This window comes from Cebidichthys violaceus, unplaced genomic scaffold (genome assembly GCF_023349555.1).
Source record: "Cebidichthys violaceus isolate CVI_PGR_0920_01 unplaced genomic scaffold, fCebVio1.0.p SCAF_29, whole genome shotgun sequence".
In the NCBI taxonomy this organism is placed as follows: domain Eukaryota; kingdom Metazoa; phylum Chordata; class Actinopteri; order Perciformes; family Stichaeidae; genus Cebidichthys; species Cebidichthys violaceus.
Genome location: NW_027176472.1, coordinates 2,579,252 through 2,591,352, shown reverse-complemented (window position 1 = coordinate 2,591,352; position 12,101 = coordinate 2,579,252). Strand labels below are relative to the sequence as shown.

At 42.3% G+C, this 12,101-nt stretch overlaps 1 protein-coding gene and 1 pseudogene across 1 annotated transcript; one reads left to right on the top strand and one right to left on the bottom strand.

Moving 5' to 3' along the window:
* Positions 1–323: 323 nt before the first annotated feature.
* dynlrb1 (dynein, light chain, roadblock-type 1) lies at positions 324–2,811 on the bottom strand. Its single transcript, XM_068722303.1, has 4 exons — positions 2,705–2,811; positions 1,893–1,968; positions 1,156–1,323; positions 324–900 (listed from the first exon to the last, which is right to left on the bottom strand). Exons 1-4 carry the CDS (start codon positions 2,705–2,707, stop codon positions 857–859), a joined length of 291 nt encoding a protein of 96 aa, XP_068578404.1. The 5' UTR covers positions 2,708–2,811; the 3' UTR covers positions 324–856.
* A 3,597-nt stretch (positions 2,812–6,408) lies between these two features.
* On the top strand, positions 6,409–10,903 carry LOC137880579 (uncharacterized; annotated as a pseudogene).
* Positions 10,904–12,101: the final 1,198 nt, after the last annotated feature.

Below are 12,101 nucleotides of genomic sequence, written 5' to 3'. Positions count from 1 at the left end.
TTTTGGTTGTTTTGTATCTTTGTAGTCACTCTTAGTCTCTTTGTAGTAGTGTTGCGTCGTCTATATTTTGGGACATTTTGAGTCTCTTCGTTGTTGTTTTGTGTTTCATTTTTTTTTTTAGACGTTTAGCATCAAGTTGTAGTCGTCTTGCGCATCTTCATTTGAAGCTCAGGTCCAGTTCTCCGTGCCGCAACTACATGTACCAGAATGCATTGCGTGCACACTTCTGGCGCCCATAGGACCATAAATCCTCCACACAGCTCAGTGTGAAACTAATGATATGAATATCAGCACAATGTGAATGAAGTACAGGACAACACGAGAACATTTAGAGTTTTTTTATTTCTTAAAAATGACCATCAGAATGTTGACGCAGAGTTCGTCGTGTGAATACTGAACCTCAACAATAAATAATCTCAGGTTTTCCTGAGAAACAAACTAACTTAAAGAGGAGCTCTGGTGTGTCTCTCTCGTGTACACTGTGTACTTCACAGCTGAGTCTAGTTCTTAAAGGTATTTTAACAGGTGTGTACTTCTCACTATGTGATAAAATACCTGTGAAATAAACACAGCGACATAAAGTAGAGTTACAGAGAGAGACGACGCCCAGCTGGAATGCTAAAACATGGGAACATAAATGTGAATGTCGTCCAGTTCAAACGTCTCCATTTAATTTCATCCACCAATCAGATCGTGTCGCTGCTTCCTGGTACAGCAGGAGCGTAAGGAGCGTCTGGTAAACGGGTTCGTTTGATTTTAGAGAGACGGAGACGACGTTTAGCTGTTTAAATATGAAAGAGAGACAAAGAGAGACAAAGAGAGAGCGACGAGTCGGGCTGAAGCTCCTCCTCCTCCTTCAGTCCGATGGGTTCTGAATGACGATCAAGAAATAGTCTTTATCTGAGAGGAGAGACAAAAATAATTAAACTGGATTCGGTCGATACAACTTCACTTCAACAGGGCATCAATGAACACTGAAGGGTTTAATGTTCGCTGCTGCTTGTGGAGACAGAAAAGTTCAATACAACATCTTTGTTTATCCACATATTTGTGTCTTTCTGAGTAATTTGTATGTGTAGCATTATATTTCAGATGTTTGCTCATGAACAGTGGAGTTGGTTCAGTCCTCGTGTTCAGGTGTCCAGGTGTTCTCACCTGGAGCGATCATGATCTCGTTCTTCTTGGAGCGGATGCGGAGGAAGGTGAGGTCGTTCTGGGGGTCGATGTCTCGCACGGTGCTCCTGGCCTTCATCACCAGCTGGTGGATCAGACCCGCGTACTGCACCGTGCTGGGGTTGTCCAGAGTCGTCTTCACGGGGATCCCTGAGAGGAACCGGGTTCATTTACATAATGTAAGACAAGCTGATATTATAGACTTAATGATTCACCAAAGAAGGTAAACAGCAGATTCATTCATCATGATTATGATTAGAAAAGAGACAAAACGAGAGACGCACCAAGAAGAAGAGGAACGGTTGAGATGAATCATTCCTGAGAGCTGCAGTTATTAATGCTGGTTAACCATCATTAATGGGTGGTGTTGTAGCTGGTTAACTATCATTAACGGGTGGTGTTGTAGCTGGTTAACTATCATTAATGGGTGGTGTTGTAGCTGGTTAACCATCATTAACGGGTGGTGTTGTAGCTGGTTAACCATCATTAACGGGTGGTGTTGTAGCTGGTTAGGGTTAGGACTAACCCTAACTAAGGGTTAGGGCTAACCTTAACTCAGGGTTAGGGCTAACCTTAACTCAGGGTTAGGGCTAACCTTAACTGAGGGTTAGGGCTAACCTTAACTGAGGGTTAGGGCTAACCTTAACTAAGGGTTAGGGCTAACCTTAGCCCTTTACAAACACTCCAGAATAACAGAGGTCTTTCTTGAATCGTCTCACCTTCTGAATTGATGATGATGATTCCCTGAACTCCGTTCTGGCTCTGGATCCTCTTCAGAGTTTCTTCTACGTCAGCCTGTGAGAACGAGTTAGTATCATTTAACAGGGCTACAGCATAATTTAACACACCTACAGCCTCATTTAACACACCTACAGCATCATCTAACACACCTACAGCATCATCTAACACACCCACAGCATAATTTAACACACCCACAGCATAATTTAACACACCTACAGCATCATCTAACACGGCTACAGCAGCGTCTAACACGGCTACAGCAGCATCTAACACAACATACCTACAGCATAATTTAACACACCTACAGCATCATTTAATACGGCTACAGCATCATTTAACACACCTACAGCATCATCTAACACACCTACAGCATCATCCAACACGGCTACAGCATCATTTAATACGGCTACAGCATCATTTAACACACCTACAGCATCATTTAATACGGCTACAGCATCATTTAACACACCTACAGCATCATCTAACACACCCACAGCATAATTTAACACGACTACAGCATCATTTAACACTGCTACAGAAACGACTGAAACACCCCAGGTTATCGCAATAGGATAAGACAACAACATATTTACCAGTGAACCTCAGACTAGCTGCTGTCAACACCGTAAAAAACACTAAACCGGGCTAAACTGACAACGCCCGCCTAGCATAAATAAGCTAGCCGCGGTTAGCATGCCATTAAAACCTCTTTTTTACCTCTAAATATTGAGTCACAGCGGACATATGAACATGTTTATGTAATAACGTGTATGCGGTCATCACTTCCTACCATTTTAATGATATGAGGAGAGATCTGCGACACAAACGAGTCTCCGAGCTCAGCAGATCAACGGCTAACGGCTCAGTTTGCGTTGCTAAGAGAAAACAACTGACGTCAACTTCCGGGTCAGGTGTCACATTGCTGCGTTCATGGTCTACGGTAAAAAGTGGGAGACACGACCGTCGTGCTGTTGTACATTAATACACACGATCTACTCTGTTATGATCCAAGTTTCTGAACTCTAAAGTACATTCTGTGGAACAACGAGCGGTGGAGGAAGTATTTAGATCATGTACTTAAGTAAAAGTACTCATACTACACTGTAAAAGTACTTAAAAGTAAGTATAAGTATATAAGTATAATCAGGAAAATATATTGTACTATTGAAAGTACGAAGAATTTACCAAGTGACATTTTTTATGAAACAATTATTAAAATAGCTGACAAATATATTTCTATCAATCGACTAATTGATTAATAGAGAAATCGTTTCAGCTACACGTTTATAAAGTGTTGTGTAATTAAATTATTAATTATTAAATTATTTGGCTTTTTGTATATTTTGTTGTCAAAAATCGTAATTTTAGAGTAACTGTAAACGAAGTGGAGTAGAAAGTGGAATGGAAGAACTCAAGAACAAAATGTAGGTACTTTTACTTCAGTACAGGCTAATTGAATACGAGTGTGTGTTTACTGCTGGAACACGCATGCGCAGGGACAGAGGCTCAGAGCGCTTCTACAACTTTGAAACATGCGCTGTCTCTGGAAACACGGCGCGAGACCTGCGGAGCGAATTGAACGAGCTGACGGAATAGACGTGAGGCTTCACGATGACGACGTACGCTGTAAGTACTTGAACTACTGGACTCCAATATTGCAAACCGAAAAATGCTCCATTAGTATCATTTTATGCTCACCATGCGGGCGAGGCTGCTAGCTTTACTCTATTATAATTGTATATATTGTGTATTGTGACGTGTATTTTTCTTGTATTTTTATTTTTATTTTTTCTTTATATATAATATTAAGATTTTTATACCTGTATCCTATTGCTGCTTGTAACGAAATAATTTCCCCTCGCGGGATCAATAAAGTTGCTATCTATCTATCTATCTATCTATCTATCTATCTATCTATCTATCTATCTATCTATCTATCTATCTATCTAGCTTGTAGCGTTAGCTTGCAGCTACAGCACTATGGACGAACAGTAAACATAAACACGTGTGTTAGTTCATGCTGAAGACTCTTTACTGTCGCTGTAGAGTTTTTAGGACAGTTTACATGTGAAATAGACGACGCAGAGCGCGTGGGGCTGTACACAGTTTAAATGTGGAGGAAGTGAGTAAAACAAAGTAATGTTCAAATAAGAAGACGGTCAAAACATTGTTGTTTGACTTATAGCAATATACAAAGAACATGAAGTATTATACACCTTTTTTTTTAGTTTTTCAGCAGCCGAGTGGATCCTGAGAGATTAAGGAAGCTGAGCTGAGATGAATCTGTCCTCAACCTTGTGGAGATTAATTAGTATACTTCTCAGTTTTCCCCATCAAGCGTGAGTTTCCATCCCTCCACATCACTACTGTCAGTATGTAGCACAGCAGAGCCGGTACACACACATAGAATGGGAAAAGTAGGGACTCATCTTGGGGTTGAATCATGTTCACTGTATGGCAGGCACTCACATGCTCCATTAGGTTGGGTCGTTGCTGCTATGAAACCCTCTGGCTCTGGTGGTGGTGGTGTTGTTGTGGACAGGTGGCCCTTTGATCCCGGCTGGCTGCCAGAAAATACGCAGGAACATTATACCGTACAATATGTCTGTATTGTCTTCTGTAGTTATATTTGTATGTATAAAATGCTTTCAGAGATGTTCGGTTGTGGGGTTTTTTTGTCCTCCAGTTTCATAATATCCCTGGAGCTGACTGGTGAGGCCGTGGCTTCTCGGAAAAGAAAGTCAACTGCAGCACGACGGTGTTCAGCCTGTTCAATGTGCGGAGACCAAACTCCGTATTGCTCTGCAAGCTGAAGAATAATCAGCTGTCTCAGGTTGTCGCCGGACTGGACATGCATGGCGGCCGTATGCACAGTTACCAATCATAGGAAGTTGGGATTGTGGGAATTAGAAAGCAACAGCAATATTTTTAGAGAGTATTTTTGTGCGTTTTTGGGTGGTTGCTATGACGGCTCTGCGTGGTGGCCGGCCTTCATTTCTGCTAGTTTTAGCTTTAGCTTTAGCTTTAGCTGCGTCTCATTCAGGGGTTTCAAACTCATTTGAGTTCAACCAATGCAGGAGTGTCTTTAAAGCTGCATTCTCTCTAGTGTCCACCAGGGGGCAACTCCTCTGGTCGTATAGAAGTCTAGTCTAAAATGACTCTACTTCTCTCTTGATTTATTCCCTCAGTAAACATTGTAAACACGAGTTTATGGTCTCAGTCTCTAGTTTACAGTCTTCTTCAATACAGCAAACAAACGTTTATGTCACTTTTACGTTTTGGTTAGCAAGCTAATCTTCACAAATTGCTTGAATGCAATCGCCAGAAGTAAACAGGCTACAAAACGAGCTACACCCCGGTCACATGGCTTCACGTCACCGCCACAAAGCTGAAGGCGGATCGGTGTTCTAGTGATGACGTTTAGTCGTCTCATTTAGACACTTGTTAGCGACCACCTTTTTTTTAAGACGCGTAAAAGCGTCGAAACTCACGTATTCTGTGTATGGTAGCGCAACACTTTAAAAATCTCTTCGGCTTGTAAAAGCCACAGAACCTTATCTCAGGCATCAAACCAAGAACCCGTTTCACAAACACATCCACTTCAAAGCGAGGGAACGTGAAGAGCAAAAACATGCTGACTCATTGACCGGCTTCGAGGACTCATTCCTGCGTGTTCTTACTTTTAGCAGGACAGCACAGCCTCTAGTGGACAGAGAGGAAGAAAGTGACATTTAATGAAGAAAAAATTGGAATACGTGACATTTCTGGAATTTACACACTTAGCAAAGTCATCCAGAAGTATAGGGAGCAAGAAGTGTTGCTACGGTAGCCCAGAAGGGACAAACCAAACACTCCCTAGACCTTAGGGTTCAGGTTAACCTGAAGGCCGCTGTGGCTCTCGGACACACTTGGTTCAGTTGGTTGCAATTTGCAACCTTTACCACTAGGTGCCACTAAATCCAACACACTGCCTCTTTAACACACTTCTCACAGAAGAATAAGTAATATTAAGTATTGAAAAGCTGGAAAAAAGCAAAACATGTTTTTCAAAAAAATGTAAAGTTTGAAAGACCTTTTCCATCTTACATTTTGAGGAAGCTGTAGAACATTGAAAGGATTTCGGTGTGATTTTTTTTAAATGATGTGATTTCTCACTTTTGTGTCAATGAGCACTATGGTTTTGCAGGCATACAGAATGTCAGCGGCTCGCTTTTCATTCTTGTTCTATTCTGTTTTCCATCCTCTGGGCTTAATTAAAGTCCCTCCAGATAAACCTGAAAAGGTTCTCTGTGAAATGTCAAGGAGCTCTGATTTCATAAACTGCTCCTGGGCGAGAGGACGGGGAACCCCACACCTCCTCACTACCTACAACATTTCACTCCACAGGTACGGCGTTGATCACAGGTCAAATTCAGCTATTGCCTTGTTTTCTCGCCCGTAAGACAACGACAAACCTCACTTTTAATTTTCTTTATCAGAGAAAATGGGACCCAGATGCTGTTGGATCAGATCCAGGATGCTGAAGAAGTCACCATACCCCGAGCAAAGACAGATGAAAAGGAGACGCACCAGTCAAAGATCTCTGCTCACAACCACTTTGGATCATCGCCGTCTGACCCGTTCACCCTCAGTGTGAAGGGTATAGGTAAGCTCTCGCTTCTGTAGAACACATGTATCTCTAAGGAGTGTTATTTTAAGGTGTATTCTATCTGAAGGCATTTTCAAGAGGAATGAGTCGTCCTGTTAACTGTCTGTGTTATTCTACCGTCGTCACAGTTTGACCAGTTTGACCTGGCTATCAGCAAACCGTTTCTCTGTTGTTGTTGTTGTTGTCTTTGAAGGGGGAACAGCTGCGCCGCCGACTCGGCCCACAACTGTTGCTGTTTCAGTGAACTCTTTCAAGAGCTTCAGTTGCAACAGTCGTGGACTTTTTTTGAGTCATTACCGAACCGTTGTAGAGTTTTTTTTTTTTTTTTGTTCTGGAGTTATTTGTGCGTGCTGGGAGGTCAATCGTGTTGTTCCTTTTGTGTTGCGGTAATACCAGGAACCCCTCGGATCACGCAGGTGGAGTTTGGGCACGACTCACTTCTGGATCCTCAGAGAGTCTCAGATCCGACGTCCGGCTCCGCGCGGATGACGGCTCTTGGGTAAAGCGATGCCGCGGCGCTCGGGACACCTTTTCGTGGGTTATTTGCAGCGACCCTGTGACTTGAATTACCTCGATGTTTCCCAGGAAGTGGGAGAGGGAACAGAAGTCACCGAGGGTCCGATTCAAGTAGCCTCTGACTGAAACCCACAACTCGTGGCTGAACTTTGTCTTCAGGCCCGTCTCAGCAGATGCAGGTGTGGAGGACGTCGGGGACCGACGGGCTGCGGTCGCTGACGGTTTTGTGGAAGGTAAATGTGGCCAAAGCTGTTCATCATATCTGCCCTTTTTATATTCATATTGCCCTTTTTTTTATCATACTACTGAAGTTGATATGATTCAAACGTGAATCAACTCGTGATCTGGAGATCACGTCGTATGAAAAGAAGTTTGAATCGCGGCAATTGAGGGCTTCAGTGTGAGTTACTAGATCCAAAGATTTAAATATCTTTATGGTCAAATATACCATAACGGGATAACACATTATAAACATACTTATAATGTGTTATAATCTTTTTACAGCACTGTATGATTATAATTATAAACACATAAACTATTTTTTCACTTTATGTCAAGGAAACAATAACCAACAATCACATAATGCATTATAACAGTGATTATAACCACTAGTTATGACGTATTATAATACTTGACCTTAGAAGTAATTATAAAATGCTTAATAATGTGTTTTGATTATAGTTAAGTGTTAAGCTTCATGTATATATATATATATATATATATATGTATATATATATATATATATATATATATACATATATGACTGCTTATAACTTTAGTTATATAGTGTAATAAGCAGATTATAATGCATTATAAGTAGGTTTTTAATCTATTTTAGACATGGGTGTCTCTTGGCAAAGACCTGCTAGACTGTACCCAGAACAGAAATAGTCACATGACCTCCTATGAAACCACAATGTATTGTGATTAAACTGAGATTAAACACAGGAGTTATAAAGTGTTAATTAGTGAGCATTAAAGGTGCCAGTAGGTTGCGTCCGTTTGGACATTCCCCCTGTTTCCAGTCAGAGCTAAACTACCCATTCATGTTTAATTCACAGATATCAATCATCTCATCTAACTACTGACTAGAAACTCAAATAAATGTGTCTTGTAATGTAACATATAAATAAGCACATTCCTCAAACTGTCGTAATCGTCCTTTTTACAACGAATGGATAAGTGATGGGCGGCCTTCTTCCTCAGCCTCCATCTCCAGACGATCACAGCGGCGCGGTGCAAAAGCTACCACATCGTTCTGGGTGATGACCAGAAACAGGAAGTGACCTGTCCTGCTGCTTTGACCCGGTGTTCACTCCAGGTACCGGCGGAGCTCCAGGCTCCAGACGTCTCCCCCGGGCCGATGTCCCGCTCAGACGCTCAGGTGAGAACACGTGTTAGACACACGGAAGATAAAAACCTTCACGCCTTAAGTTGCAAAGAGAAAGAGAACGATAGTGTTCTCATGTCTTAAGGTCATTTTGGACCCGTTTTGAGAGAGCTGGCTCCTGAGGCTAACGGCAGCTCCGCGTTGGTCTCCTTGGTGGTGGCCGGAGAACGGACGCCCGTCAACATCTGGAGAGGAACCGCTGCACTACGTGGTAGAGTGGACAAGTGAGCCTGTGGCAGAGCTGCAGTGGCAAAAAGTGTCTAGAGATCAAAACGGCACTTTCATCAGAGGTACACACACACACACACACACACAAATATGATATTGCATCACATATGGCACACCAAGTCTGGAAATGTCTTCAGAGATGAAGCAGTGGCCTCTTGTGGGCAGTCGGTGAATGACAGCAGTTTGAGAGAGTTGAAGTTTCCCCTCCGTGTGGTTTCAGGTCTGACTGCAGGTGTGAGGTCCAATATCTCTCTGCATGCCGTGAGCGCCAGAGGCGTCAGCGCTCCATCGTCCGGTCTGGTCCACTCCAAAGAACAGAGTGAGATTCATAGACGACACGGTGGTGCAATTTAAACATCGTCCCGAGTTCATCGTGCATTTTTAAGAGGGAGTCAGACAACATGTGGTAAACGGCCTTGTTGAGAGATCGTAGAAAAAGTATGAAAGCATAAAAGTATAACCATTATAACTTGTAACCTTTTTTATTCAAAGTGTAATCAGTATAACCTATAAACCTTTTTACTTTTTGATAGAAATGATTAAACCTATAACTTGCTTTACTTTTTGATAGATGTGATGAACCTTATAAACTGTATATGTGTCTTTATTAGAATAGTCACTCTAAACTGTATGCTTCCTCTTGTGAACAGGATCAAACCAGTTATGTTCTGTGTTAGCTCTAACAAAGGGGAGGACTCGTGTGTGAGTGACTCGTGTGTGTGAGTGACTCATGTGTGTGAGTGACTCGTGTGTGAGTGACTCGTGTGTGAGTGACTCGTGTGTGAGTGACTCGTGTGTGTGAGTGACTCGTGTGTGTGAGTGACTCGTGTGTGTGAGTGACTCGTGTGTGAGTGACTCGTGTGTGTGAGTGACTCGTGTGTGTGAGTGACTCGTGTGTGTGAGTGACTCGTGTGTGAGTGACTCGTGTGTGAGTGACTCGTGTGTGTGAGTGACTCGTGTGTGTGAGTGACTCGTGTGTGAGTGACTCGTGTGTGTGAGTGACTCGTGTGTGTGAGTGACTCGTGTGTGAGTGACTCGTGTGTGAGTGACTCGTGTGTGTGAGTGACTCGTGTGTGAGTGACTCGTGTGAGTGACTCGTGTGTGTGAGTGACTCGTGTGTGAGTGACTCGTGTGAGTGACTCGTGTGTGTGAGTGACTCGTGTGTGAGTGACTCGTGTGAGTGAGTGACTCGTGTGTGTGAGTGACTCGTGTGTGTGAGTGACTCGTGTGTGTGAGTGACTCGTGTGTGAGTGACTCATGTGTGTGAGTGACTCGTGTGTGAGTGACTCGTGTGTGTGAGTGACTCGTGTGTGAGTGACTCGTGTGTGTGTGAGTGACTCGTGTGTGAGTGACTCGTGTGAGTGACTCGTGTGTGTGAGTGACTCGTGTGTGAGTGACTCGTGTGTGAGTGACTCGTGTGTGTGAGTGACTCGTGTGTGAGTGACTCGTGTGAGTGACTCGTGTGTGTGAGTGACTCGTGTGTGAGTGACTTGTGTGTGTGAGTGACTCGTGTGTGTGAGTGACTCGTGTGTGTGAGTGACTCGTGTGTGAGTGACTTGTGTGTGTGAGTGACTCGTGTGTGAGTGACTCGTGTGAGTGACTCGTGTGTGAGTGACTCGTGTGTGTGAGTGACTCGTGTGTGAGTGACTCGTGTGTGAGTGACTCGTGTGAGTGACTCGTGTGTGTGAGTGACTTGTGTGTGTGAGTGACTCGTGTGTGTGAGTGACTCGTGTGTGTGAGTGACTCGTGTGTGTGAGTGACTCGTGTGTGAGTGACTTGTGTGTGTGAGTGACTCGTGTGTGAGTGACTCGTGTGAGTGACTCGTGTGTGTGAGTGACTCGTGTGTGAGTGACTCGTGTTGAGTGACTCGTGTGTGTGAGTGACTCGTGTGTGAGTGACTCGTGTGTGAGTGACTGAAACCAAACAACGTATTCTGGTCCTTTAGAACAAGTTAACCCTCTTTCCCTGTCCGAGTGTAATATCCAAGTCGCATCTTTACGGTGAAAAGACGTTGAAAACTGGTCTAAAAGTGAAAATGTTTTTCTAATACTTGTTTTATTTTATTTACAGACCTTGTAAATATGGCAGACCTTCTGAAACCGGCTCCTGTGTGACTTTAACGACATTTAAAGAAGGACAGAGAGATTATGGTTGTATATGAAGAATATTGTTTGATATTTAACTATATTGTTGCTTAATAAACACAAATGAACCGTTGCCTGTGTCACTTGGTCTTTGTCCTGTAAGTGGAAACAGCTGATGTGTTCTATGAGTAAGTATTTAGTTGCTACATATTGAACTGTGAGTTTAAAGAACGTTTAAAACACGGTGACGTTGAAAAGACCTTCAGAATCGGTTCAAAAGTTAAAGTTTTTTTCTCCGAATATTGATCGTCGTTGATTGAACGTTCATGTTTAGACCAGATTTCACCGAGATTTGCAAAATTGTCTTTCAACTGATAAATGTGGATGTAGTTTCTTATCAAGCCTCTGAAATGATGATTTACTACTATGAGCACAATGTAGAGGACGAACATTGTAGTCTTGCAAATCCCGGTGAAATCTGGTCTAAACGTGAACGTTCAATCAACGTCTATCAATAGTCGGAGAAAAAACTTTAACTTTTGAACCAATTTTGAATGTCTTTTCAACGGAAAAATGCTCACTGGGAAAGTTGTGTAGATATATATATATATATATATATATATATATATATATATATATAATATAATATAATATATATAATTTTAAATGTCCATTCTTATCTCGTAAGTGAGCAGCTGTTAAAAACATCTGTTCTTCTCAAATGTTCTCTTGTTGTTCCCAGTGGTGGAACGTAAGGAAGTACATTTAACGTGAACAAACAGACAGAATGTGCTCTGCTCTCATTACGATGTCCTGGGAGCTTCGTAAATAAAGTCGTGAAGAACGTTCCAGATGTTATAAATCAGAACTTTCTTATGCTTTGTGTTATTTTTAAAAACAACATTTTAATTAGTTTCTTTTACTCAAGAAGAAACAAAAACTAAAGACCTTTCGAGACATTCATGTCTTTTTCTAATTAATGTTTTATGTGAAGAATGTAAACAATGTGGGCGCGGCCACTTTCTCTCATCAAGTCAGACACAAACAGACCAGACAGGACCGGAAGTCTGAAGATGTGGCCTTCAAAGTAAAACGGGATGAAAACAAGTCAAGTTTTTACACAGAGGGAGGACTGAGTTCAACTCGAGGCAAATACAATTCTGTGTGAGAGAAACACACATTCAATATTCATGTTTATATCTGTCCTGAAGTCCCTTTGAGACAAATGACTGATCCACCTGTAAAATAACATCCGGTCACCTGATCCAGATCCATCCCGATCCAGGTCTTCATTAGTCTCAGTTGAATAAAATAAAATAAA

Bases quoted from the DNA above. Each gene is read 5' to 3' on its own strand.
- dynlrb1 (XM_068722303.1), bottom strand. The intron at 1,324-1,892 runs GTGAGACGATTC...GGTTCCTCTCAG, and splicing joins CATCATCATCAATTCAGAAG to GGATCCCCGTGAAGACGACT. The intron at 901-1,155 runs GTGAGAACACCT...CTCTCCTCTCAG, and splicing joins CGAGATCATGATCGCTCCAG to ATAAAGACTATTTCTTGATC.